Raw genomic sequence first — 24,643 nt, forward strand, 5'->3', positions numbered from 1 at the left:
AAAATAGTCCCTACTTTAATTATTGACCAATATTTGACAATGATTAATGAAAAAAGAAATTAAACGATTTCATCGCACATATGTGGCCGATAAATTCAGACGAATATAAACTGAAAGTTCAGTCGGATGCCTGGTTTTAAAAATAGATGTAAAAAAATGATTAAAAAATTATGGCAAATTGTAAAGGAATTTAGACTTTTACCAGTACACTCACTATATATACTTCCATGAACACAATGCCACTTGGAATGAAAATTTAAAAAGTCAGAAAAAAAGCACATTGTATAAAAAGTATAAATGCAAAATTAACACCCTAAATGAATATTTAAAATATATATAATTTAGCTACATATTTAATAAAATCAATGTCCTTCTCTTCCAATACTCGCTTACTGTCGTCTTCCGTTTCATCAATTATTTTATAATCGTCCATGTTATAATACTCAGCATTCATATAAATTGGCTATCTTTACTCTAATGTTAACGTTACAAGCGCATCATCATCTTTACCATATAGTTTCCCAACAACATCAAGTAACTTCGTCTTCTGTGGCCCGCTACCAGCTTCATTTATCTGGAAATTCATATAATCATGTACACTTTATCAATCCTAGTGATGATGATGGTGATTTTGGCTTGGTTCACTAGATGAGTTAGCCTTATGCTTCGAAATTTGAGATTTATCTTGCTGTACTGTATGCTCTGTTTCTCTGACCACGTGCTCTACGTGTTGAACATCAAAACCTCCTCCACCTACTTCTGTCCCGTTCACAGCTTTAGCCGGTGATGCTGAATTACTACTTGCTGGTGTATTGGGGTCTGGAACGTTCTTTTTTATTACCGTTTGTTTTACTGATTTTGTTTTCACAGATGTTGACGTACTGTTCGTTTCCTTTTTAGCTTCTGCTATTGCTGTTTTTTCGGTTTTCACCGGTGGCGCATCATGCGCATGCGCATGCCCATGGTCATGATGAGAGTGGTCATGAGCAGCATGCGGATCAACAGCGGTTTTAGCGTCAACATTTGCTGACGCCGCTGTCTCGGCCCCTGCCTTTTCAGACGTATTATGATGAACCATTTCTTCAACAGTGTGTTGAATTTCTGATATTTCGGCTTTTCCTGACTTAGTTTCGGAGCCAGATTTTAGCAAAATTGTCGTGGTTTTCTTTGTCTTCTTTATAACTTGTGCATTTTTCTCCGCAGTCGCTTTTTCAGCGGCTCCGGCGTTTGCCGAAACAGTGTTTGCTGCCCCTTGACTTTCAGCTACACCATGCGCACCGTGATCGGTGTGACCAGCGTGACTTCCATGGTCATGGGCGTGACTTCCATGGTCATGAGCGTGACTTCCATGGTCATGAGCGTGACCACCATGACTATGATCGTGAGCTTTTGGATTAGATAATACTTTACTAGATGCTGTTGCGGTTTTAGTTGCTGTTGCATTTTTCTTTACATCTACCACTGTTTCAACTATTTCCGTTTGTTCAATCTTATGATGGTCACCAACTTTAGTAATTGTTATATTCTTTGTGTTAGTTTGGTTGACATTTGTTTCATTAGCTTCAAGTTTTGCCAAAGTAGTGTCTGCCACTGAAGCTTTTAAACCACCAGCTGTCTCTTTTACAGAGCTGGCAGATGACGTTATTTTGTCACCTAGTACTGAATTAGATTTTTGTTGAATGCTAGTGGTCTTTGACTGGCCTATTGGCATTTGGTTTAATCCATTACCTTGACTTGATTTAGTTTCGCTAATTAACTGCGTGTTAGTTTTATCCACTGGATTAGCATTTACCGAAGCAATGGCTTTGATATTTGGTATAACATCAACAGTTTTGGCGATGCCACTGATTGGAGCGGAATTCAGTGCATTACCGTTACTCATACTTGCTACATCAGCTAAGGTTAATAAGTCAGTATTTAAAACTGAATTTTGCTGAATTCCACCACTAGCTTTAGGGTCCAATTCATTAACCGTAATAGGCAGACTGCTTTCTTTCATTAGGTTTGCATTAATTCCATTGGTAGGTACAGTTCTGCTTCCACCATTGATAGTAGATGTCGATGCGATAACTGAGTTACCATTTTTGCTATTGCTATTAAGAATACTTTGGGATCCTTGCTTAACACCCACGGTATTGCTTTTAGGGTTGTTTTGTTTATTTGCAATATTTTTGCGCCTTAATTGTTCCCATGTAGATGGAATATTGGGCATTTTTCGTCTCTGTTTCGATGTTCTCGTTGTTTTTGTGGTCTTAATCTTCTCAATAAATGTGTTGGACCTTGTCGTCTCCGAACTTTGGGTGTTGAAGATAGAGTCGATTGGTGTTGCAACTGCTACGGGAGCCTGTCGCCGCCCAGAGGGCACTCTCTGTAAAAACAATTAAAAAGAAATGAATACATAAATTTTATCATTTTGCGTAATTATAATCAAAGTCGCAAGCCGAGTGATAAATAATTATAGATATTTTTATACGAAAGACTGGTGGGAACATTTAAAGCTATGTATATTTACATGTTAATTCATGCTACAGATTAAAGATTAGCAACATGTATACAAAGCTTATTACAAAATATTAATGTTAACATTTATAGATGCTTTTTCCATAGCAGATATATTTATTATCTCCCCTGGCCGTCATTTTGATGGTCATTCCCAAAATATTTGTTTTTGCTTAAATGAGCTCCACATTAAATTTGAAATTCTTACTTAGATCAAAGGAGAGCTAATGTCAAGGCCTTAAGTTATAATATTTTCTTTTTTACATCGATCAAATTAGGCACTTTAAACAAAAACAATATGCAATAACAAAAATAAAAATAAATATAAATGATATCAATAGGGTTTACTTTAAAATCGTGTTTTAAGTGTGCAATTCTTAGCCCAGGTTGAGATAAAAAGCGTTATAAACGCTTTTCAATTTTGGGGATATTTTGCAAATCATTGAATTGAATATCATTCTGTTAAAATAGAGAGAGAGCTACATCAAACGCTACGAAAATTTTTAGACAATATTTGATATTTGACGGGACTCGTCATGTACACCCCATCCCCCCCAAAAAAACAACAACAAACAAACCCCAGAATGTAATATGATAATCATGGTGTATCTTTCTTCATGGCAACATGACATTTAATTAGTAAAAGCCAGTCAAATTTTACAACACATATGACAACATGTATATTGTTATATTTTATACCACACAAATCGCGGACATAAAAGATACACACATATTTTGACAGCTGAAAGCTATTTATATTAGTCGTGAACAACAGCTTTCAGTGTTTACATGTTAATAAACATTAAACTTACATCAACAAAAAAACAACAAAAAACATACGTACCGCTCTGTTTAGAACGACACAACACATAGTGTGACAATAATACAACAGTTGTAGCTTTCCTGTTTAACATGTATATTTCTTTCTTTGTAAGCGACAAAATGTGTACGGTAACAAAACGCGGGGGTTACAATAAAAGCAAATACATTGCGAAGCCTTTCGTTTTAAACAATGTTAATATGAAAAGCACGTTCAGAATTTTACAAGGCTATGATTTAAATTCATGTATAACTATGATGCAAAAGTTGTTAGAAAACGAAAGAACGTTTAAGTCAGAAATTCAGGTAGATGTATAATTATAAATAAATCTTATATATGTATATGAATATAATATGAATCTTGCAGCCATTTATACATTATGATATTTATCATTATATAACTTATAGATGAAATATGGTAAAATATTTATGAAATGAAATGCGTATTTTCATTTTCCGTATTTTCAGTGTAAAAAATTATTTTTCTCTACGGTGAAACAAATTTTCCGTCTTGCCGGACTTCTTTCTTCTAAATTCAGCCACTATACAAAAATCAAGGGAGTGTCTTTCACATTGTAATGTCAAAAAAAATAAAAAAAATATAATAAACAGAATCATCAAGGTTTTTTTTTTACACGAAATATTTATTTTCATCGAGTGGTATGAAAATAAATATTTCATGTATGGCGGTGAAATATTTTCTATATATCATATATTATAATAGGCTGCAAGAAAGCTGTCGATTTGGCGGGTGATTATTTCCCTTGATTTTTAAGTCACACGCTTCTCTTAAAAGTTGTCTCCCTTTACATTGTTGTGAAGAATGAAAATCAATAAACCAAGGAGGGCGAAGCGTATTTTTTAGTACGATATATGGCGACTAAGCTTCTTAGTGTGTTATTGCAATTTCAAAATTGACATTAAAATAAAAATGATGAACGCTATGCACATGAATATTCCACACACAATAGTATTTGTTAAACATGTATATAATACAAATATAAGAGTACATTGCTTTACGACAGAAAAAAATAAAAATATCTTTTTTTTAAACTATTGAAATAATTAAATATCTATATTTTTCTTCTGTTAAAATGTCAATATAATTATGTTAAGATTTTCGAAAGAAAAGTAGGCCGCAAAATATACTCTACTATACTCTATAAAGATTCGTTTTGTGAGAATTTTGAAAATCATATAATTATATTTGTGAATAAAATAAGAAAACATCGACCTTGTATGAAAAAAGTTAAAAAGGAATAAGAATGAAATTGAAACCTACCCTGAATGGTGGTTGGGTAGCAGGTTGTGCGGGAGTGCGTGGTGTATATCGAATCTGAAAACAGAATTTATGTCTAAACTGAAAACAGAATTAATGTATAAACTGAAAACAGAATTTATGTCTAAATTGAAAACAGAATTTTATTTCTAAACTGAAAACAGAATTAATGTCTAAACTGAAAACAGAATTAATGTCTAAACTGAAAACAGAATTTATGTCTACACTGAAAACAGAATTTTATTTCTAAACTGAAAACAGAATTTATGTCTAAACTGAAAACAGAACTTTATGTCTAAACTGAAAATATAATTTATGTCTAAACTGAAAACAGAATTTATGTCTAAACTGAAAAACGTGGTAATTCTATAATATTACTAATGTTTTACTGAGAACTTATTTTGCATAAAACATATTGACTGAGAACATACTGGATTTGAAACGTCTTTATTTTGAGTATATTTGATTTCAATTATTTTAAATGGGAACATATATCCTGGGTAAGGACACTCCTAGGCTATACTAGATACTACACATTGAAGATATTTGGCTTAAATTATATTGAATATGAACATATTGAACATATTTGGCTTCTATTATCATGAATAGGAACATATTGAAGATATTTGACTTCTGTTGTCATGATTAGGAACATATTAAAGATGATATTTGGTTTAAATTATATTGTATAGGAACATATTGGAGATATTTGGCTTAAATTATCTTGAGCAGGGACATATTGAACATATTTGACAACAGTTACCTTGGGGAGGAACATACTGAAACTATTTGACAGCAGTTATCTTGAATAGGAACATATTTCACATATTCATCAACAAATATTTTAGCTGAACATTTCTAACATTTGTAATTCTAAATGGGAATATATTTACTTCAAGAGCAAATGTTACCTCATGGTTCTTAATTGGAAACATATTTGATCACACTAATCTAATTGCGAACATATTTGATTGCGAACATATTTGATCACAATAATCTTAACCGGGACTATTTTTGATTTCTGGCTAACAAATATTGTTTGACATTTTTTTACCTTGCCACCAGGTATCCCTGAAGCCTGATTATTCGAATTGAGTTGTATAATTGTTGGTGCAAGCTGACCATTCATTCCACCAGTGGTTGAAGGATTACTGATGACAAACTTTGGATTCTTCAGCAAAATATACCTTAAATGATAGAGTAAAATTATTCACTATTAAATATAGAAATAGAAATTCACAATGAAATTTATGAAACAGGTTATGGAACTAAAAGAAGTGTATTGCAAAAATGAGACTAAATAAGACGCTGAATTATTGGCGATCTTTATTACCTATCTATACTATTCATACGCAATGAAATTGAAACAAAATTCGTAAATAAACTTAACTAAATATCTTTATTTGTTCAAATATCTTAATTAGGAACATATTTCACTTCAATTATCTTAACTGGGTTAGATAAAAGACCGCACAAACTAAGTGATATTTTTTAATGTAATAACAGTATCTCAGAGATAAATAGTCTCTAGTCACTTTGACAAGACTTGTCTGTTATATGTGTACTTAGTTCCCTTTTCCTTATTCCTTTTTCGAATAAGGAATAGGGAACGAGTTCCTGATTCCTTTTTCAAATCTAAATAAGGAACAGCAGAATTAGTATTTATATAAAATAAAATTATGGTTGATCAGAAAACTAAAAACGGTTCTTTCTTTCATAAAATTGCACAAATCAATCATCAAAATCATAGAATAAAGCATCTGCATCGACATATTTTGAAAATATGTTAAAGTCGAATAAGGAATAAGGAACTAGTTCCTTATTCCTTATTCAACTCCGAATGAGGAACAGAAGAAGATACGCCAATAGAGACAGCAGTTGCAGTTATGTCTGATATATCTGCATAAGAATTGCAAGGATCAAGCATAATAATTATTAAATAAAGCATCTGCATAAAATATTTGGAAAAAAATGTCGAATAAGGAATATGGAACCAGTTCCTTATTCCTTATTCAAATCCCAATAAGGAACAATAGAAAATACGTAAAGAAAGACATCAATTGCAGTTATTTTTGATAAACCTGCATTAGAATTGCAAGGATCAAACATTAAAATCATTGCAAAAAGCATCATCATGAAAATACTTTGAAAAAAAAAATGTTCAAGTTCATTCGACTCCGAATAAGGAACAAAAGAAAATACGTAAAGAAACACATCAGTTGCAGTTTTTTTTTATAAACCTGCATTAGAATTGCAAGGATCAAACATTAAAATCATTGCATAAAGCATCCGAATAAAAATATTTTAGGAACAGAAGTAAATACGTAAAAAAAGACCGCAGTTGCAGTTATTTTTAATGTGCATTGAAAAAGGTGATTCCCTGTCTATGACATGAAAGATATCCTCAAGTTTTTAAATGTTATGTTAGTAAACATTATTCATAAATAATTAATTATTTTTTATCACGTGACCTTCTCAGGTGCCCGCTCGCCACCTCGACCTTCCTCCACCAGTAAAGTTCGAAAAGTCGGGCTGATTTTATACCAAACAAACCAACAAACATAATTAATTAATTTATTTATTTACGCACGAGAAATAAGTTTATTTATTGCCAAATTGAACTTCTGTGTCATTACAAACCTGCAAATGTCATGAATTTATTTTATATGATTTCAAACATAGCTTGTCAAACTGAAATGACATTTCATTGTTATTATCAATCAACTTGTCAAAGTTTTCATTTAAGATATTGTTTTAAAAAATGTTCTTTTGACACTTTATTATTTCCCCTTTGTCACTGTTATTAATATTCAGTCATTTTGTGTCAGTCCATAAAGTGGTTACAGTTAATTTTTTTTATAGTCTTTCCTTACACTTCATCATACTTCAGTTCGAAAAATAAAATTATAATTGGAATTGTTGTTTCAATTCTGACACGTAGGGTACATCTCAATATATACTGAATCATGAACTTCATGTATGTCAGTGCTTACTAAATCATGGGTTACATGTCAATGTCGACTAAATCATGGTAATATAATAACATAATTATACTGAATCATGAGCTACATATGTAGTACGTCACTACTTACTAAATCATGGGTAACATGTCAATGTCGACTAAAACATGGGTTATATAATAACATATACTAAATCATGGGCTACGTCACCATTCTTACTAAATCATGGGCTACGTCACCATTCTTACTAAATCATGGGCTACGTCACCATTCTTACGAAATCATGGACTACATGTCAATGTCGCCTAAATCATGTGTTATATAACAACATATACTAAATCATGGGCTACGTCACTGCTTACTAAATCATGGGCTACATGTCAATGTCGCCTAAATCATGTGTTATATAACAACATATACTGAATCATGGGCTACGTCACCATTCTTACTAAATCATGGGCTACATGTCAATGTCGCCTAAATCATGTGTTATATAACAACATATACTAAATCATGGGCTACGTCACCATTCTTACTAAATCATGGGCTACGTCACCATTCTTACTAAATCATGGGCTACATGTCAATGTCGACTAAATCATGTGTTATATAACATCATATACTGAATCATGGGCTACGTCACCATTCTTAATAAAACATGGACTACATGTCAATGTCGCCTAAATCATGTGTTATATAACAACATATACTAAATCATGGGCTACGTCACCATTCTTACTAAATCATGGGCTACGTCACCATTCTTACTAAATCATGGGCTACGTCACCATTCTTACGAAATCATGGACTACATGTCAATGTCGCCTAAATCATGTGTTATATAATAACATATACTGAATCATGGGCTACGTCACTGCTTACTAAATCATGGGCTACATGTCAATGTCGCCTAAATCATGTGTTATATAACAACATATACTAAATCATGGGCTACGTCACCATTCTTACTAAATCATGGGCTACATGTCAATGTCGCCTAAATCATGTGTTATATAATAACATATACTGAATCATGGGCTACGTCACTGCTTACTAAATCATGGGTAACATGTCAATGTCGCCTAAATCATGTGTTATATAACAACATATACTAAATCATGTGTTTTATAACATCATATACTGAATCATGGGCTACGTCACCATTCTTACTAAATCATGGGTAACATGTCATTGTCGACTAAATCATGTGTTTTATAACATCATATACTGAATCATTGGCTACGTCACTGCTTACTAACTCATGGGTAACATGTCATTGTCGACTAAATCATGGGTTATATTTTAATGTGCACTGAATTATGGATAACATGTCCATGTGTATTTTACGTCAATGTCCACTAAACCATGGCTTACATGTCAATTTATACTGAATCATAAGTTACATGTTAATGTATATTGAATCATGAGTTACATGGTTATGTATACTGAGTCATGGTATACATGTACATGTATATGTCAATGTATACTGAGTCATGGTATTCATGGAATTGTATAATGAACCATGGTTTACATGGTAATGTAAACCTATTTATGGTTTACATGGAAATGTATACTCAATCTTGGTTTACATGGCAATGTCGACTAAATCATGAGTTACATGTCAATGTAAACTGAATCATGAGATACCTGTCAATGTATACTGAACCATGAGTTTCATGTAAATGTATATCGAATCATTGGTAACATGTCAATATAATTATGCTGAATCGTGAGTTAGATGTCAATATATACTGATCATGAATTTCATGTAAATGTAAACTGAACCATGGTTTACATGTCAATGTATACTGAACCATGAGTTTCATGTAAATGTAAACTGAACCATGGTTTACATGTCAATGTAAACTGAACCATGGTTTACATGTCAATGTATACTGAATAATGGGTAACAGGTCAATGTACATAATGTATGATGATGTAAGTGTTGTTTAAATAAAATTGTTTGATTCTCTCGTATCATCAACTTTAAATTACGCGGCGGAGGTACGGGGATCACACATCGCACCCGCTGTCGAAGTTATTCATTGTAAATTTTGTAAAAAAAATTTAGGAACTAAATTATCCACAAACCGAGAAGCGTTACATGGCGAACTTGGTCGAACACCTGTATATTCAACGGAAAATAATAATGATTAAATATTGGATTAAGTAATTATCGCTTCAAGAACGTACTATCCTTTTTTTAAACATATTCTATTTTAAGATGGACAATCTTATAATGGTAAAAATTGGGCGTACACTATTAAACAAATATTAGATGAATCTGGATTAATATTTGTTTGGGAAAACCAATATAGCATACAGGTAGATTTTAAAGCAATTAAATTCAGAATTCTTAGTTTGTATTACGAACAATGGTATACCTTGATAAATAATTCACCTCGTCTTGATACATACAGTTTATTTAAACATACTTTTGATTTAGAAAAATACTTAAGTGTACTTAAAGAACCAAAGTATAGAATAGCCTTATCTAGATTCAGAACATCGTCACACAATTTAGCTATAGAATATGGAAGATATCGTAATACTCTAAGAAATGAACGTTTTTGTGAAAATTGTCAATTTAATCAAATAGAGAATGAATATCATTTTTACTTATTTGCCCGAAGTTTTCCGATTTGAGAAAAAAGTATCTTAAACGGTATTACTACACATGGGCGACTAAGCAAAAGTTTATCAATTTAATGTCTGAATCATCGTTAACTGTAATTAATGGTTTAAGCAAATTTATATATCATGCTAACACTTTAAGAAATTAATCCTATCAAATGTGATCTGTATTTTATTCATATGATTGTAAGGCTCTTCTGAAAAAATCCTTGTACTAAAATTTTGAAGTTGAAGTTTACATTCACTTTTTTGTTGTTGTTTTGACAACACCGGAGTACTTATGTTCTACATTATGAGTTAGTTACCTTATTTGGCCGTTGTTGCTTTTGATTGGAACGAGAGCGTAATTCTGTAATTCTCCAAGAACGTTCTGTACAGTGTTGCCCGGATGATGTCGTTTGAATCGTCGGCGTCTTTTTTGTACGTTACCGAATAGTAATCTTTCAAATGTATGGTCCTGTAAGAAATAAAAATCAATATAACTTTCTGACCTTGAAAGGCAATAAACAAAAAAAGTTTTACAAACACAAAAATTGTATTCAGAGCGTTAACTTTTATAACACTAAACGCGTTTCTACATGTTTGTTTGATTGGACACAGCTTTGTCCCTTAAAAACTTATACAATTCTGAAGCATAATGTGCCTTTAAGAAAATAAGTTTATTATATATTTATGTAAAATTCAGAAATATTGATGAAATAAAATGCGTATTTTCATTTTCAATATTTTCACTGCAGTGAAGCATATTTTCTATATTTTCACTGCAGTGAGTCATATTTTCATGTTTTCACTGGTGTCTTGTCGGACAACTTTCTGCTAAATTTAACCAATATACAAAATTGAAGGGAAAGTCTTTCAAATTGTGATGTCAAAAAAGAAAAAAAACGTATATAATAAAAAGAAAATTCAAGTTTTTTGTATAAATACAAGATTTATTTTTACCGAGTGGTATGAAAATAAATATTTAATGAGTGACGGTAGCATAAGAGGGTTAATATTTGAAAGTAATTAAAATCTAAATACTAGACATTTATTATTGTAACCAGAGAAAAGAAGGTTTTTTTAAAAGGTTAGACATTTTACGACCTTCACAAATCACTCATTTTATGTACATACCTTCAGTAATTCTGGCTGGATAAACATGAAATATGGCTGGTCGGAAACTGGTTGCACCTCGACTGACTGAACGGACTCGTTTTTTGCCAGATTTAGGAAATGAGAAGGGTCAAAACTTGGATGATTGATGTCCGTGTGATTGAATAAACGCATTGAACTGTCTCCTTTAATGACAATACTGCCATCTCGCTGAAATATCATATAACAAGAATATAAATGATTTGAATCAATGCATTAGAATAATATATGCATTAAAGGGACCCTCCAGATACTCTTTTTGCCTTCGACTAGCTGCTAGGGTTGTGTTTGTGTATAAAAACCTTCTGATGTATGAGCTAGCTACTCATTGGCAAACAAAACTGCGAAAGCTATATCTCTTCATTGTCTTCTTATAAATCTATAAAAACCTTTAGTTAAATTCATAGATGTATCTATATCACCCTTGGCTAGCTGTTCAGATCAATTTGTATATTTAGGTAACCATTGGCTAGCTGTTCAGGCTATATTTACATATATCATTCTGATATATCAATGTTGCCCTAGGGTAGCTCATATAAAGCCTTCTGATAATTCTAAGTAAACCTCGTTTAAAGTGTTATTATTACTATAGGCGCATCAATGAAAAATTACTCTTCAATCTGTAAACCGTTCTTATTTAAAATAAGTGATAAATAGAATATTTTATTCATATTACTATCATTTTATTTTTTTTTCATATAGGTTAAATACTTAATTTATTGAACGAGTTGAAAAAATAAAATTATGATCGTCAAATGCTCCCATAATATGATTTTATTCGACTCGTTCAATAAATGTAGTATTAAATATATCCTCTATACATCCGGTCACCAACCTGCATTTTTAGTATATTAATATCAATTTAACACGTAATGCGGACACCAAGACAATAAAGCGATAATATATGATTATAACATTCATATTACATTCTTAGGTTAGATGACACAGTTATTATATGTAATAAATACATGACACTCGAAATATGACGCCATGATTGAAAAGAAATGAGCCGTGTCATGTCAAAACCAACATAATGGCTTTGCGACCAGCATGGATCCAGACCAGCCTGCGCATCCGCACAGTCTGTTCAGGATCCATGCTGTTCGCTATCAGTTTCTCTACTTGTAATAGGATTGGTAAGCTAACAGCATGGATCCTGATCTGACTGGTCTGGATCCATGCTGGTCGCTAACGAACTATGTTGGTTTTTTTCGTGACACGGCTCAAATATTTTACAACTGATTTAGATTTTTTGTTTCATATTTGAAATACCAAGATGTCTAATTCGAGAAAAAGGAACTTAAAAATCATCAATAATTTTACATGTCATAAATGACATTCATTCTGACTAAAGTTCAGATATACTTATTTTTATGTAGATCTGATGACAACCGTATATCTTTCGCCTTCTTTATAATTCGGATTTCCCGAGAAAGCTATATTTAGCCATGCAATCAAATCGGTTTTTACACAGGCATTAGAGGAAGAATCAAAATATCGTTATCCATGGTTATTGGATTTTGTTTAAAAAACATTGTTTGTAGTAATTTTTTAACAAATTAACTTGAAACGATAGAGTCAAATTTTTATTGGGCAAAATTGCTTGCCATTTTACGTGTCTGCTATATGGGCAACGCCATCCATGTTCGCTCTCGAAATAATGAAAATAACCTATTCCAGGGTTAAAATTAGAAACCGCGTGATAAGCTTGATATATTTTAATGTTCTTAAGCGCATCTGCTTAAGCGCATCATGCCACTCTATAGGAAAAATGTAAAAACAAGATTTTCAAGTATTCGGTTAATAAATTGTTGGTCAAGAGATTATATTCATTTGCAGCCTTATAAGTGACATATTTCTGCCAAGGGTACGCGAATTATCCTCTGTCACATATTAGTAAATATAAATATTTCAGCTGTGACGTTTATTATGAACCCGTCCGAGTTACCAGTCATAAATACATCCAACCTAATTAGACAATGCGGGCTTTAGTATATTTCAGCTGCGGTGACTGGGTCAGGTGAGTTTACATATCTGAAAGGTCCTCAAGTCATACATGTGTTAGTACAATACGACAAAAAAAATGATTGCATATTTATGAGCTTGATCCTACATTTATATGAACTTGCACCTGAAAGTACTCATGACAGCAGTAGCCCACCATATTAAAATAAATAGATAAATAAATAAATAAATAAAATAAATAAATAAATAATTAAATAAATAAATAAATGAATTTCATAGATCAGCCGGAATGAAAAGCGTTGTAACGCTTTTTCAATTTTCGGTCATTTTTTTTGATAGAATAACAGAGCCATTATTCAGGACAAATGGTGAGAGCGAATGATCTGAAATTTTGCACACAATTGATTGGTCTAGACCTGCATCAAATACAACATTAATTTGGAAAACAAACTATTCCCCGTTCTGTAATGTAAAAAATCCTTTACAATAAAAATATTTTAAAATCATATAATGACCATTAACCAATGCACAAACAAATGATGGCATGATATATTATAATAACCTGATTACTTAAACCTTTGAAAATCTGCCGTCTTTTAAACTATTGCACGTATTATAACGGTTATTTGTAGATTTTCAGACTCGGGGTTTTTTGGTCATCTCCAAAAAACATATGTCTATGTAAGAAAATAACAAATGTTAACCGCTTACTTGTATATTTACATACAATTGTTAATTTTCATATAGGCCTAAAACGTTTGAGTTGATTAATTTAAATGGCAAGATATGGTTCTAAAGGTGCATGCCTCCATATGAGGTGAAAAAATGACTTTCAAAATATTTCTGGTGTGAAACCAGACACAGTTTTTTTTAAAACTGAAACCAAAAACTGGTTTTCAAAGCTCAAGACTCACCATATAACGTGCTGACCTAGAACCAAAAATCAGAAAATGGTTTTCACAGGTAAATGCTCGAAACCAGTAACAGGTTTTTAAACTGGAATCAGAAACTGGTTTTCACAGGTCAAGATTCGATATACCGTGTTGTACTATAACCAGAACAAAAGTTTTCAAAGTGGAATCAAAAACTGGTTTTCAAAGGTCAATGCTCGATGTAACCACAGGAACTTGAAATTCTATCACTATTAACGATAATATGCAAAATATACCCCCTATATACTATAAAAAAACACAAGGAATGAAACGCATTTTCCCCACCCGAAAATAAATTTTAATAAATATTATTCTCCTCGATTCAAAATCCAGTGACGTCACGGAATGGAGTCGGCGACAAACTCAGATCGCAGGAAATAATCAGAAAATGTTGAATAATTCCTACACAGCTACGCGATTTTAAAAAGTTATCGGTGGTATTTGATGCATTTATGTATTGTTTATCGAAATGGCCAGATAGAATAATTTGATCCGTTGTTTTGTTGATTTGTTCGGCGTAAATTATGTTCGGGTGGGGAAAAGGCGTTTCATTCCTTGAACTTTTTAAAGTATATAGGGGGTATATTTGGATGTTATAATAAATATTGGTTATTTGATAGAATTTCAAGTTCCTGTGATGTAACGTATTGTACTTTAACCAGAAAAAACCGTTTTAAAGTGAAATCAGAGACTATTAGTATATTTCACAGTTCAACACTCAACATTACGTGCAGTATCAGTACTTGAAGTACGTGTGGTCCCAGAAACAGAAATTAGACATAAGAGTCTTAACTAGAAGTTAGACATAATTATGGACAAATAATCCGGTTTTCACAGTTCAAGACGAAGCAGTGTATTGGTATTTTAACAGAAATGCACGGAACTAGAAACAGATTTTTCTTTACCGTTTACGAACCATCCGTCAAAATTTTCGAGTTCAAGACTAGATGATAATTACGTAGGGTAACAGAAATAGGCTGAAATTTATCGTTGTTTTATGTCAAGAAGGAACTCCGAAAATGTCCATTAATTTGATAACTATTGGATAAAAAAGTATCTAGTTTTTAAATATAAGATACTTATTTAGCAAATATCGTATCGGATAGTTCCTACATCTCTCAGTACAATTAACAAATCAATGTACAGATACAACAAAAGATGACGTCACAAACATGTTTTAACTTTAAGTTCGAAACTAACTATAAGTATTAAGTATACATAAAAAAATCACGGACATAATAGAAAACCCTATGATTAAACATGATAAGCTCATTTAATTTATGACCAAGTGATAACCACCTGTTATTCATAAAGGAAGTCACGTGATTATGCTATGAGTGGTCCTTCCTATGATTAACAGAATATTGATCAAAACAATTTTAATTCCTCTTCATTTTGCTAAAAATAAACTTATGATACACGTACAAGTACTTTGAAATAATTCATTTAAAGGTTATTTACTGTAAACAAAAACATACGTTTTCTGTCATGCAAGTAAGTGATTACTAAAAAGTCATAACTGTGTAAAACTATCAATAGCGCAATAAGTCACTGTCAATAATTAATCAATAAACGCTGATGAACGCTTGGTTTTTTCCGACTATTCATGATTACTTCACGTACATTGCTTCTCGGTTATTGGAAAAGCAAAAATTGTGACATTTAATATGATAAAATATGGCGTCACAGTTACGAATATAGGTTCAAAATAGGCATTTTTCTTTTAGATTAGCGCCACCATTCTTCGCCTACTATTTTCAAGACAAACCATCACGTTAACGTTACGTCTTTGAGTGAGGAGATATGGGCGTTGTTATCGTACTGAACGGAAATAGCTGATGACGTTGTCACGTAAAGCCACAGATTACGTCACATATGACTGCTACACAACGTTTAATGCGTTGTTACGTAACGGGTAATCGAACCGGTGTTATCATATCATTTTTCTTCGTGCATTTGTCGTAAGATGTTATCTTTTAATACACCAACTTGCTAAAATCAAACATGTACTCCCATGTAGTAACTGCATATAATTTGATAGCACATGACCACTTGGCTTTAACCACCAATGTGATTAAAGACGATACAAAAATATATTCGGCTAAAGTCAAAACTTATTATTGAGAATTAAGAATAATTTGAACGCTTGACATTCTAATAAAAAAAGGAAATGGATTACAACAATGTTGTTAATAGGCATACTAGTGAAAAACTAAAAAACATTTAAGTCTTAATCTTATTTTAAAAAAGAAAATAAAGACAGACACGTATGCAAAACATTTTGACTGAATTGCTTATTCATTAAAGACTATTTTAGGAGCATAAAAACTAAAACTATATCATTAAACTGTGCATAAATAAATTGCATGTTTGCTTGTGCAATATACGCATGAACCGGAAGTAAACAAATCAATGCAGACGATATTTCTTGTTACCAAGGGCGCCTTGTTTCTACTCTATGTGATCATCTATAAAATTCCGGCTTGGTCACTGTGACATTTAAGTCGCATTATATTGTAATAATTATATGTCCAATAAATCACTGTCACAAGGTACAAAGGTCAAAAACAAACTTTTTTATGACTAAGTGATTATAAATGTAGAACTTAATTCAAATTAGGAGCCTAGCTATTCGCATAATAATGCATTTGTAACACTCAAAGTGCCAGCCCCCCCCCCCCCCAAAAAAAAAAAAAAAACAAACAAAAACACAAAAAAAAAAAAACAACACAACAAATAACAAACAACCAACAACTAAAAACAACAACAACAACAACAAAAGAGAACAACAATAATATTAATAAAAAGTTTTCAAGAAGAGAGAAAAAGAAGAAATTTGCAGCAAAGTCCCGTTGAATATTGCCTGAAATGTGTTAAGTATAAGCATATTTTATTGCATTAAATACATGTTTAGAAACATATCATACAAATAATGAGTATATGAGTTGGGCAAAAAGTTATTACTACATTAGATTAAGCCCTCCTCTGAAATGTGTACATAAATGTACTTTTAAACTATCACATTTGAAACATACTTAAAATTTTATATTCTTTCAGGTTAAAGGCTCGTATGTTCTCAAACATAAATAATTGTACGTGAAGCTACATGTACATATCAGAAATCGTTGTGATGTGACTTTGATATATGCTTGCCCAGGGATATGATTTAAAGACGTTTAAACTAAAATCCTAGATTTAAAAAATCCTAGATCGAAAAATTGCAGATGGAAAAAATCTGGATCGAAAGTTAAATTATAACAATCATTCGATATTAATCCCCCTTTAAAAAACAATAGCGGTTATTTAAAAATTTTAACCTTCTGTAAAAATGTTGTCGTAACAGCGCAATATGTAGTTTGTAATGTTTAAAATGTTGTTGTTACTCTGAACTTTATAGCTTTCTACATTAAAGGCCTATTATGCCTCAAAAATGTTCTTACATGTTTTCCACAGAAGTTTTTGTTTATTTTTGATGTACTTGACTTATTACATAAGTACATTGAACAAATTTCATGGACCATCTTTTTTTCTGTTTCTTTTTGGCAATTAGTACAGTAATAGTCATTTAGTTTTTATTATGGAAGTCAAAATACTACTTTGTTAACATTTTATTACTTTTATGACACATTGTTGCACATTTGTCTCTAAATTTCTTTTGGTTACACACATCTTACAACCATTATTTAAATGTTATTGAATTCATGTTTGTCCATTTTAAAGAAGTAACAATGCATTCGTTTCTGAGACATAATGTGCCTCAATTATAACATAATTGAGCCGCATTACGACAAACAAACATAGCGGGTTTGCGACCAGCATGGATCCAGACCAGCCTGCGCATCCGCGCAGTCTGATGGATGCGCAGGCTGATGAGGATCCATGCTGTTCGCTTACCAACTCTGTTACAAGTGGAGAAACTGACCGCGAACAGCATGGATCCTGGTCTGACTGCGCGGATGCGCAAGCTGGTATGGATTCATGCTGGTCGCAAACGCACTATGTTGGTTTTGTGGTGACGCAGCTCATATTTATTCTAGTTGTTTGATGAAATAGTTGAATCAGTAGTGTTGTTATGTTGTTTTCTGTTTTTTACGGGATCATTGATTACGAGGGTTAATGAAAAAATTATAGGACTGATGCTCTACGGGTTACATCTTTTAATTTAAGTACTTTCTTTTACAAGTGGCATATATCTATAAACAGTGAAAAAATTAATACTAAATGCTAACAATTTACAATTCTGTGGAAATTTAAAAATGGCAAGGGATACGCGACCCAGCGCACGCTAACAATACAATACTAGACTGTGTTGGAAATTGAGTACTACTTAAACCGGTGCCGGGGGGGGGGGGGTCTTACGGATTTGGCTTTTTAAAATTATCTTTAATGAAAGAACTCTATCACAGAGTTTGTAATTTACTTTTTATTCTCAAATTTGTATTATTGCTCTTGAGGGATTACTACTTTTCAATATTTGTAAATATTTCACAAAGAAAAAAACAAACAAACAACAAAAACAACAACATCCAAACGAGTATAATGCCGATAGTAATGAAATTGTGTTTAATAAATAGCCTGACATTACCACATAAACGTGTTGATGCTTTTCAAATATTATAATTAAAAAATGAAATTTTGACATGTTTAGTTGAAAAGAATTGTTAATTATTAAAAACCGCAAGAAAAAATGACTTGAAAACAACGCGGAAATAATAGCAACGACTTTGTTTCCTTGAGCCACTATGAAGTCAATCAAAATAATAAAAGTCATTATCTGATATTGATTATATGTATAATTAATATACAATTCTTAACTCGGTACGTTAAAAAATGTTTGTAATAGTGGTTTTCAGAAACAATGCTTACATTGTACGTTACTTATTTTATTTTTGTTACTTTGAAAACGTTACAGCTAATGTTATCATCTTTCCTGTTTCATGCGCCATATGGCCTAAATTTTGTCGGTACGACGTAAATCCAAACAAAGTTACTGTTAATTTTCTTTTAATATCATTTCATAGCGACCCTCTGTAAAGAAATAGCATCTACACAACAGGAGTTTTAATTCTTTCAACAATAAGACTTTATAATCAATAAAACCCCAACAGAGCGATTTCTCTGCAAAAACTTAATTCATTGTTTCCATAACGGTGTGGCCCTCTGCAGAGATTGTGCTGTAAATGAAAACACGTTTTTTCTTCAATTTTATAATTTTTTTAGCTTATATTGTTCCAAGGAGTAATTTGATTGGTAACGACTCTCCCTTAAATTGATGTATTTCTAATAACTTTTATATACCAGTTTTCACATAATAATATTTTGTAATAGAATTAGTGCAAAATAAAACCATAATTATATATTATTACGAAGAACGTATGAGCTGAAAAATTGACCTCGATATTTTATATATTAGAAAGTTTTTTCAAGCATACAATTATTTCGAAGGTTTGAGAATTTATTTCTTATGTTCTGTTCTGTGTAGATTTTCGCCAACGGGTTCTTTTACAGTATAGTGTCTTATTTTACATATAATTTATATATTCAAATAAAATTTAGTCTCTTTGGTATGTACTTGGTAATCTGTGTGAACAGAACTTTTTAAAATTACATGAATTCATCTAAGTACACCGAAAATATTTCGTGGATAGTACTGTCTTGCCAATTATACCAATTGTTTGCACAACGTAATAAAGCGAAATTGCGGTTAAATCGCTATAAAGTGAAAGTGAGTGTAAAACGAAATAAAGCGAAAATGTGTTACATTTTTAATGTCCCTTTTTTTTCTTTGAATACGCATATTCATATAATTTAATAATATGATTGGACCTCAATAATTTCCAATATTATTTGTTGGTCAGTCACCACATGTTTTCTCTTTTTAAAGAAGGAAATATATAGTCGTTTTTTTGTGGCATAATGTACATTCAAGCAAACTTTTTAAAACTGTTTTATGCTGTATCTTTATGTCTTCGACATTTTAATTCAGAAATGTCAGTCAGTTCATATGTAAATCAATTTGTATGCTTGACGCCAAAAAGCGATGTTGTTGAAGCTTCTTTTGACAAATAATTACTGTAACCTATCCACATAACTGCTTTGATATCCATAAAAATGTTTGCATTTCATTTATACGGTATGACAATTATATGCTTTACGTCTCAAAGTGTGGAGTTTATACTTAGTTTATGCCGACTTTGAGTGAAGTTAAATTGGCGCTTAATGTTTTTTTATAATATTGTAAAATAAACTGAAAAAAAAGGAAATTACAAACTGTATCATAAAGTTATGGTGGCTGATTTGTGCCGTATCGTATTTTCGTGTTTAAGCATTGTGTCCCTCGGAGCGAAAGAACGACAAATTGGCCACTTTGTCGTATTTTCGTGTTTTTTTGCCTGGCGCCCCGCGGAGCGAAAATAAGACATGGCATATATCAGCCACCTTATAAAATAAAATACAAAAATAAGATAAAACATAGTACAACCCTTATATAATAGTAAGTGGTCTCATTTAAACATTTATATAATATCGTTTGAAAATCATAACTAACTCCTTTTCAATTAACAATCATGAGATTCAGTCAGAACGAAACAGTTCTGAAAAGGAAAACCACTGCAGTTGAAAGGTCTAAAAACAAAATATTTGATTTTTTCACATTGATCAACTGGGGCATGGAAAGATTTTAATGTAAAATGCTAAAATATTTTAATGTACCTAATATCTATTTGAAAATCGTATTTTTGTTCGATTTTTAGCTCGATTTGAGTAAAAGGCGTTTGAATGCTTTTCGTTTTTCATTTTTAGGCCATTTTTCACAATTCTTATAATAATTCTGAAATCAAACTGGATTGAAAAATTCATCTGAAATTTTGCACAACAGTTATTGGCCAAGATTTTCATTAAATGATTCTAACTTTTCCAGTCCCATGTCAATTAAAACATCATTGGAGATTCTTTAAACGAAATTAAAATATTTCTGTGGGGTAACTTTTCAAAACATATAGGAGGGACAAAATTATCTTCACCGATATATCAGCTCCGGACCGAAGAAGCTTTTTTACATCGCCACAAAAAAAACCCTTAATTTTTCTTGAAAGAACTACCTGACGAGATATTTTTCTTCTGGCCAAGACCCACTTCAACAAACTTATTTATATTGATTAAAGATCGTCTTAAAATACATTATACCAAATTCTTATACAATCTGTTAGTTCCTTAAAGTGTTTTTATTTTTATTGTACACGTTTAGATTATTTGATAGACTCTTTTCTGGCAAACTATTTTCTTGTTTTTAGAATGAAAAGTAGAGTTGCAAAGCTTACAATTGGCCTAAATCCAGCAAATTGCTATATATTAATTAAACGTGATTTGATTCTATTTGAAAAAATTAACACGTTCTTATGGTTTAATTTTAGACATTTAAGGTTACAATTATAAACTGTTTATACTTGGCATTATCATACAATATGATATCAGAAACACTTTAGCAAAAGGGACAATACAACAAATCTTCTTTTGAATTAAAACAGCTTTTAAGCACTCACTTTTAAACTTTGTAATTATTTTTTTCTATTCGAAGAGACTTTATGGGGAGCGGTAGCCTTGTCGTTAAGGTGTCTGCCTCTTAAACCAGGGAGCATAGGTTCGAGCCCTACTAAAGTCACGATCATAATTCCTCATATCGCAACAGTACTGGCTAGTTCCTGGAAGAACACTCGAAAGTGATTAATATAAGTTGCGAAAACTTGTTCCGCAATAGAGGTAAAACAACTATGTTAAAACGTTTATAAAGAAGCTGTTTTACTTACCGGATGGTCTTTTATTGCATCAAGTTTTATAAAAGCATGTTCGGAGGTAGATTGTACACTTTTTGATTTAGAATCCCAATCTACCGCATTCCGTATACTGTCAACAATCCAAGCACTAGTCTTATCCAAATTATTAGATAACGGTTTTGAATTCACATTACTTTGAAGTGAAACAATCAAAATCACTGATACTAGTAGTTTCTTGATATTATTTTTCATAGTTTTAACTTTATTTAAAAACTTATACTCCGAAATAATTTGTTAGAAATTAACAATGATTATTTTTTAAAGCAACGTTTAATCGTTCCAGTCGAAAATTAATTTGTTTTTATGGAGGTTTCAACACGATGCTTATTTCACTTTTTTCTGCTTATCCCTTTAAAAATTGATTACTATATTTGCAGCAATTTCAAATTTCAAGAGAAAACTCCAAGAAAAGAGATTTAAAATTACTTAAGCATCTCTAGTACATTTTTTCTTAAGAAATAATGCTCTTTGACAATGTTCGGTGAACTATACCTCCGTCTTTTTACTTAATACGTTCAAGCGTCTACTGTTATCACATAAAAATCAGTTATATATACATATAACAATGACTGAGTGAAACTAATAATATAGGCAAGCATTTCATTATTTTCATGTCATCTTTACTTTGTCATTTATTGACAAGCGACGACGGGCTAATTATAAGCGTTGCTATGTAAAACACGTTAAGTTACAACGTTATCAATTAACGTTAAGGAAGAAGAACGCTCTATCTCGACTAACGTAACGGCATTGGCGGTGAATAAAAGTAAGATTTGTTTAGAAAAATGAGGTAAGTATGATAAAGGGCATCGTGTCTTGTATCTTAACAATTTAAATCTCTGTCCAGTAACCTGCTTTCAGAGGTCAAAGTTACAACGTTAATTTACTATACGCCGTGATCCTGTTTTTGTTGGTGGCTGGAGTTATACAACTGGTATTGTTGAACTTGTCGTCAAATTAGTTATACAATATGGCTCTTTAATATATTCGAGTTTGAATCTCAAAGGTCAGTGGAAAATGAAAACCCATATAGGCGATATCTCACTCTAAACAATACAAATTGCGTGATGGAAGTAAGCTAGTTTGTTTAAGAATTTTTACGTACATCTCTTGAATAACAGTGACAAATCACTTATTAAATATTTATAACGAAATAGTAACATATCTATTTTGGTTGATGCCAAAACATTTATAAAAAGACCATGTAGCAATTATCAGTATTTTCAAATCTCCAATTTGTGCATTATATATCTTTAAAGTAAATATGATTCTGATTCAAGCAATCCCTTGTACGCCCGGATAAAAAAGTTACGCATTCAACACGTGTATAACTGAACAGAAATAAAACTTTTCAAAAATGTTTGTTAGTAAGATATTTTTGTCTTTGTGATATTTTGTTTACAAATGAAATAAGTGAACCACCATCCTTTTATTTTTAAATATATTTTTATAACCAACAGCCTGCTGTTATAGCGATCACAATAACCTTTTGTCAACGACCAGACGTCAAATATATATGTATCAGCGTCCTCTTTGACAATTGCTTTTAGCTCGACTATTGGATAAGAATAAGTAGAGCTATCCTAGTCACCCGAACTTCGGCGTCGGCATAACCTCTTATCATATCCTCTTATGTTAAAGTTTTTGTACCATCTCAAATTGTTCCAGAGTTCATTGACATATGGCTTTGAAACTTTGCACACTTGTTCAGCATCATATCCCAAACCTGTAGACAAGAGGAGGTAACCCTATTAAGCATTTGGACAGAATTATGCCCCTTTTTAGACTTAGAATTTAAGTTCACGTTTGCGTAACACCTCCATTGACATATGGCTTCGAGACTTTGCACACTTGCTCATAACCGTGCCCCAACCTGTAGACAGGAGTAGATAATTCTTTTAAGCATTTTGACAGAATTATGCCCCTTTTCGAATTATAGTATACGTTAAAGTTTGCATACCATCTCAAATACTTTTAAAGTCCATTGACATATGGTTTTGAGACTTTGAACACTTGTGTTCATAAGCATGCCCCAACCTTGAGACAGGAGTAGGTTACTCTATTAAGCATTTTGACAGAATTATGCCCCTTTTCGACTTAGAATTTACGTGACAGATTAGGTACCACCTGAAATATTTTCATATTCCATTGACATCTGGTTTTGAAACAAGTTGAGATTTTATACACTTCTTTAAGAGCATAAAAGGCCTTTTTTGAACAGAGAAAATTTTACATTATCAAGGCTCTTTTATTATCAAGTACTAAGATTAGTCGAGCGTGCAGTCCTATCGACAGCTCTTGTTTAATTTCGAGAAAAATGCGATACAATTGAAGTTTTAGCAGACGACATTTTAAGCAAACATCAATTTTCCAAGGAGGAATGATAAAGGAAATCGTTACAATATGCGTCCCACCAAGAATCTAATTTTTATGACTTTTATTTATTTATTTTCCAAGAAACCTTGACAGTTGTAGCCACACAGCGATTTTTTAAAAAAAAGTTTTGTCTTAAAGTATACTTACAAAGTATCAAATATACTCAAACAAATAGGTGTGTATTCGGCACGTCAATTTCGTGCGCTGAAACTG

At 31.8% G+C, this 24,643-nt stretch overlaps 1 protein-coding gene across 1 annotated transcript; it reads right to left on the reverse strand.

Annotated features, from left to right (window-relative positions):
• Positions 1 to 342: 342 nt before the first annotated feature.
• Positions 343 to 22,682, reverse strand: LOC132756618 (ankyrin repeat-containing protein kinase A-like). The gene is made up of 6 exons (XM_060747738.1): positions 22,028 to 22,682; positions 11,308 to 11,496; positions 10,497 to 10,648; positions 5,652 to 5,784; positions 4,601 to 4,654; positions 343 to 2,368 (listed from the first exon to the last, which is right to left on the reverse strand). The coding sequence occupies exons 1-6, from the start codon at positions 22,244 to 22,246 to the stop codon at positions 611 to 613; spliced, it is 2,505 nt and encodes an 834-aa protein (XP_060603721.1). The 5' UTR covers positions 22,247 to 22,682; the 3' UTR covers positions 343 to 610.
• Positions 22,683 to 24,643: the final 1,961 nt, after the last annotated feature.

Source organism: Ruditapes philippinarum, unplaced genomic scaffold (assembly GCF_026571515.1).
Source record: "Ruditapes philippinarum isolate M1 unplaced genomic scaffold, ASM2657151v2 ctg4762_1_1_1_1, whole genome shotgun sequence".
Taxonomy (NCBI): Eukaryota; Metazoa; Mollusca; class Bivalvia; order Venerida; family Veneridae; genus Ruditapes; species Ruditapes philippinarum.

Coding starts and splice junctions, on each gene's coding strand:
- LOC132756618 (XM_060747738.1), bottom strand. CDS start 22,246: ATGAAAAATAATATCAAGAAACTACTAGTATCAGTGATTTTGATTGTT. Junction 5,785..10,496: donor AGCAACAACGGCCAAATAAG/GTAACTAACTCA, acceptor CTATCATTTAAG/GTATATTTTGCTGAAGAATC. Junction 2,369..4,600: donor CTACCCAACCACCATTCAGG/GTAGGTTTCAAT, acceptor TTGTTTTTACAG/AGAGTGCCCTCTGGGCGGCG.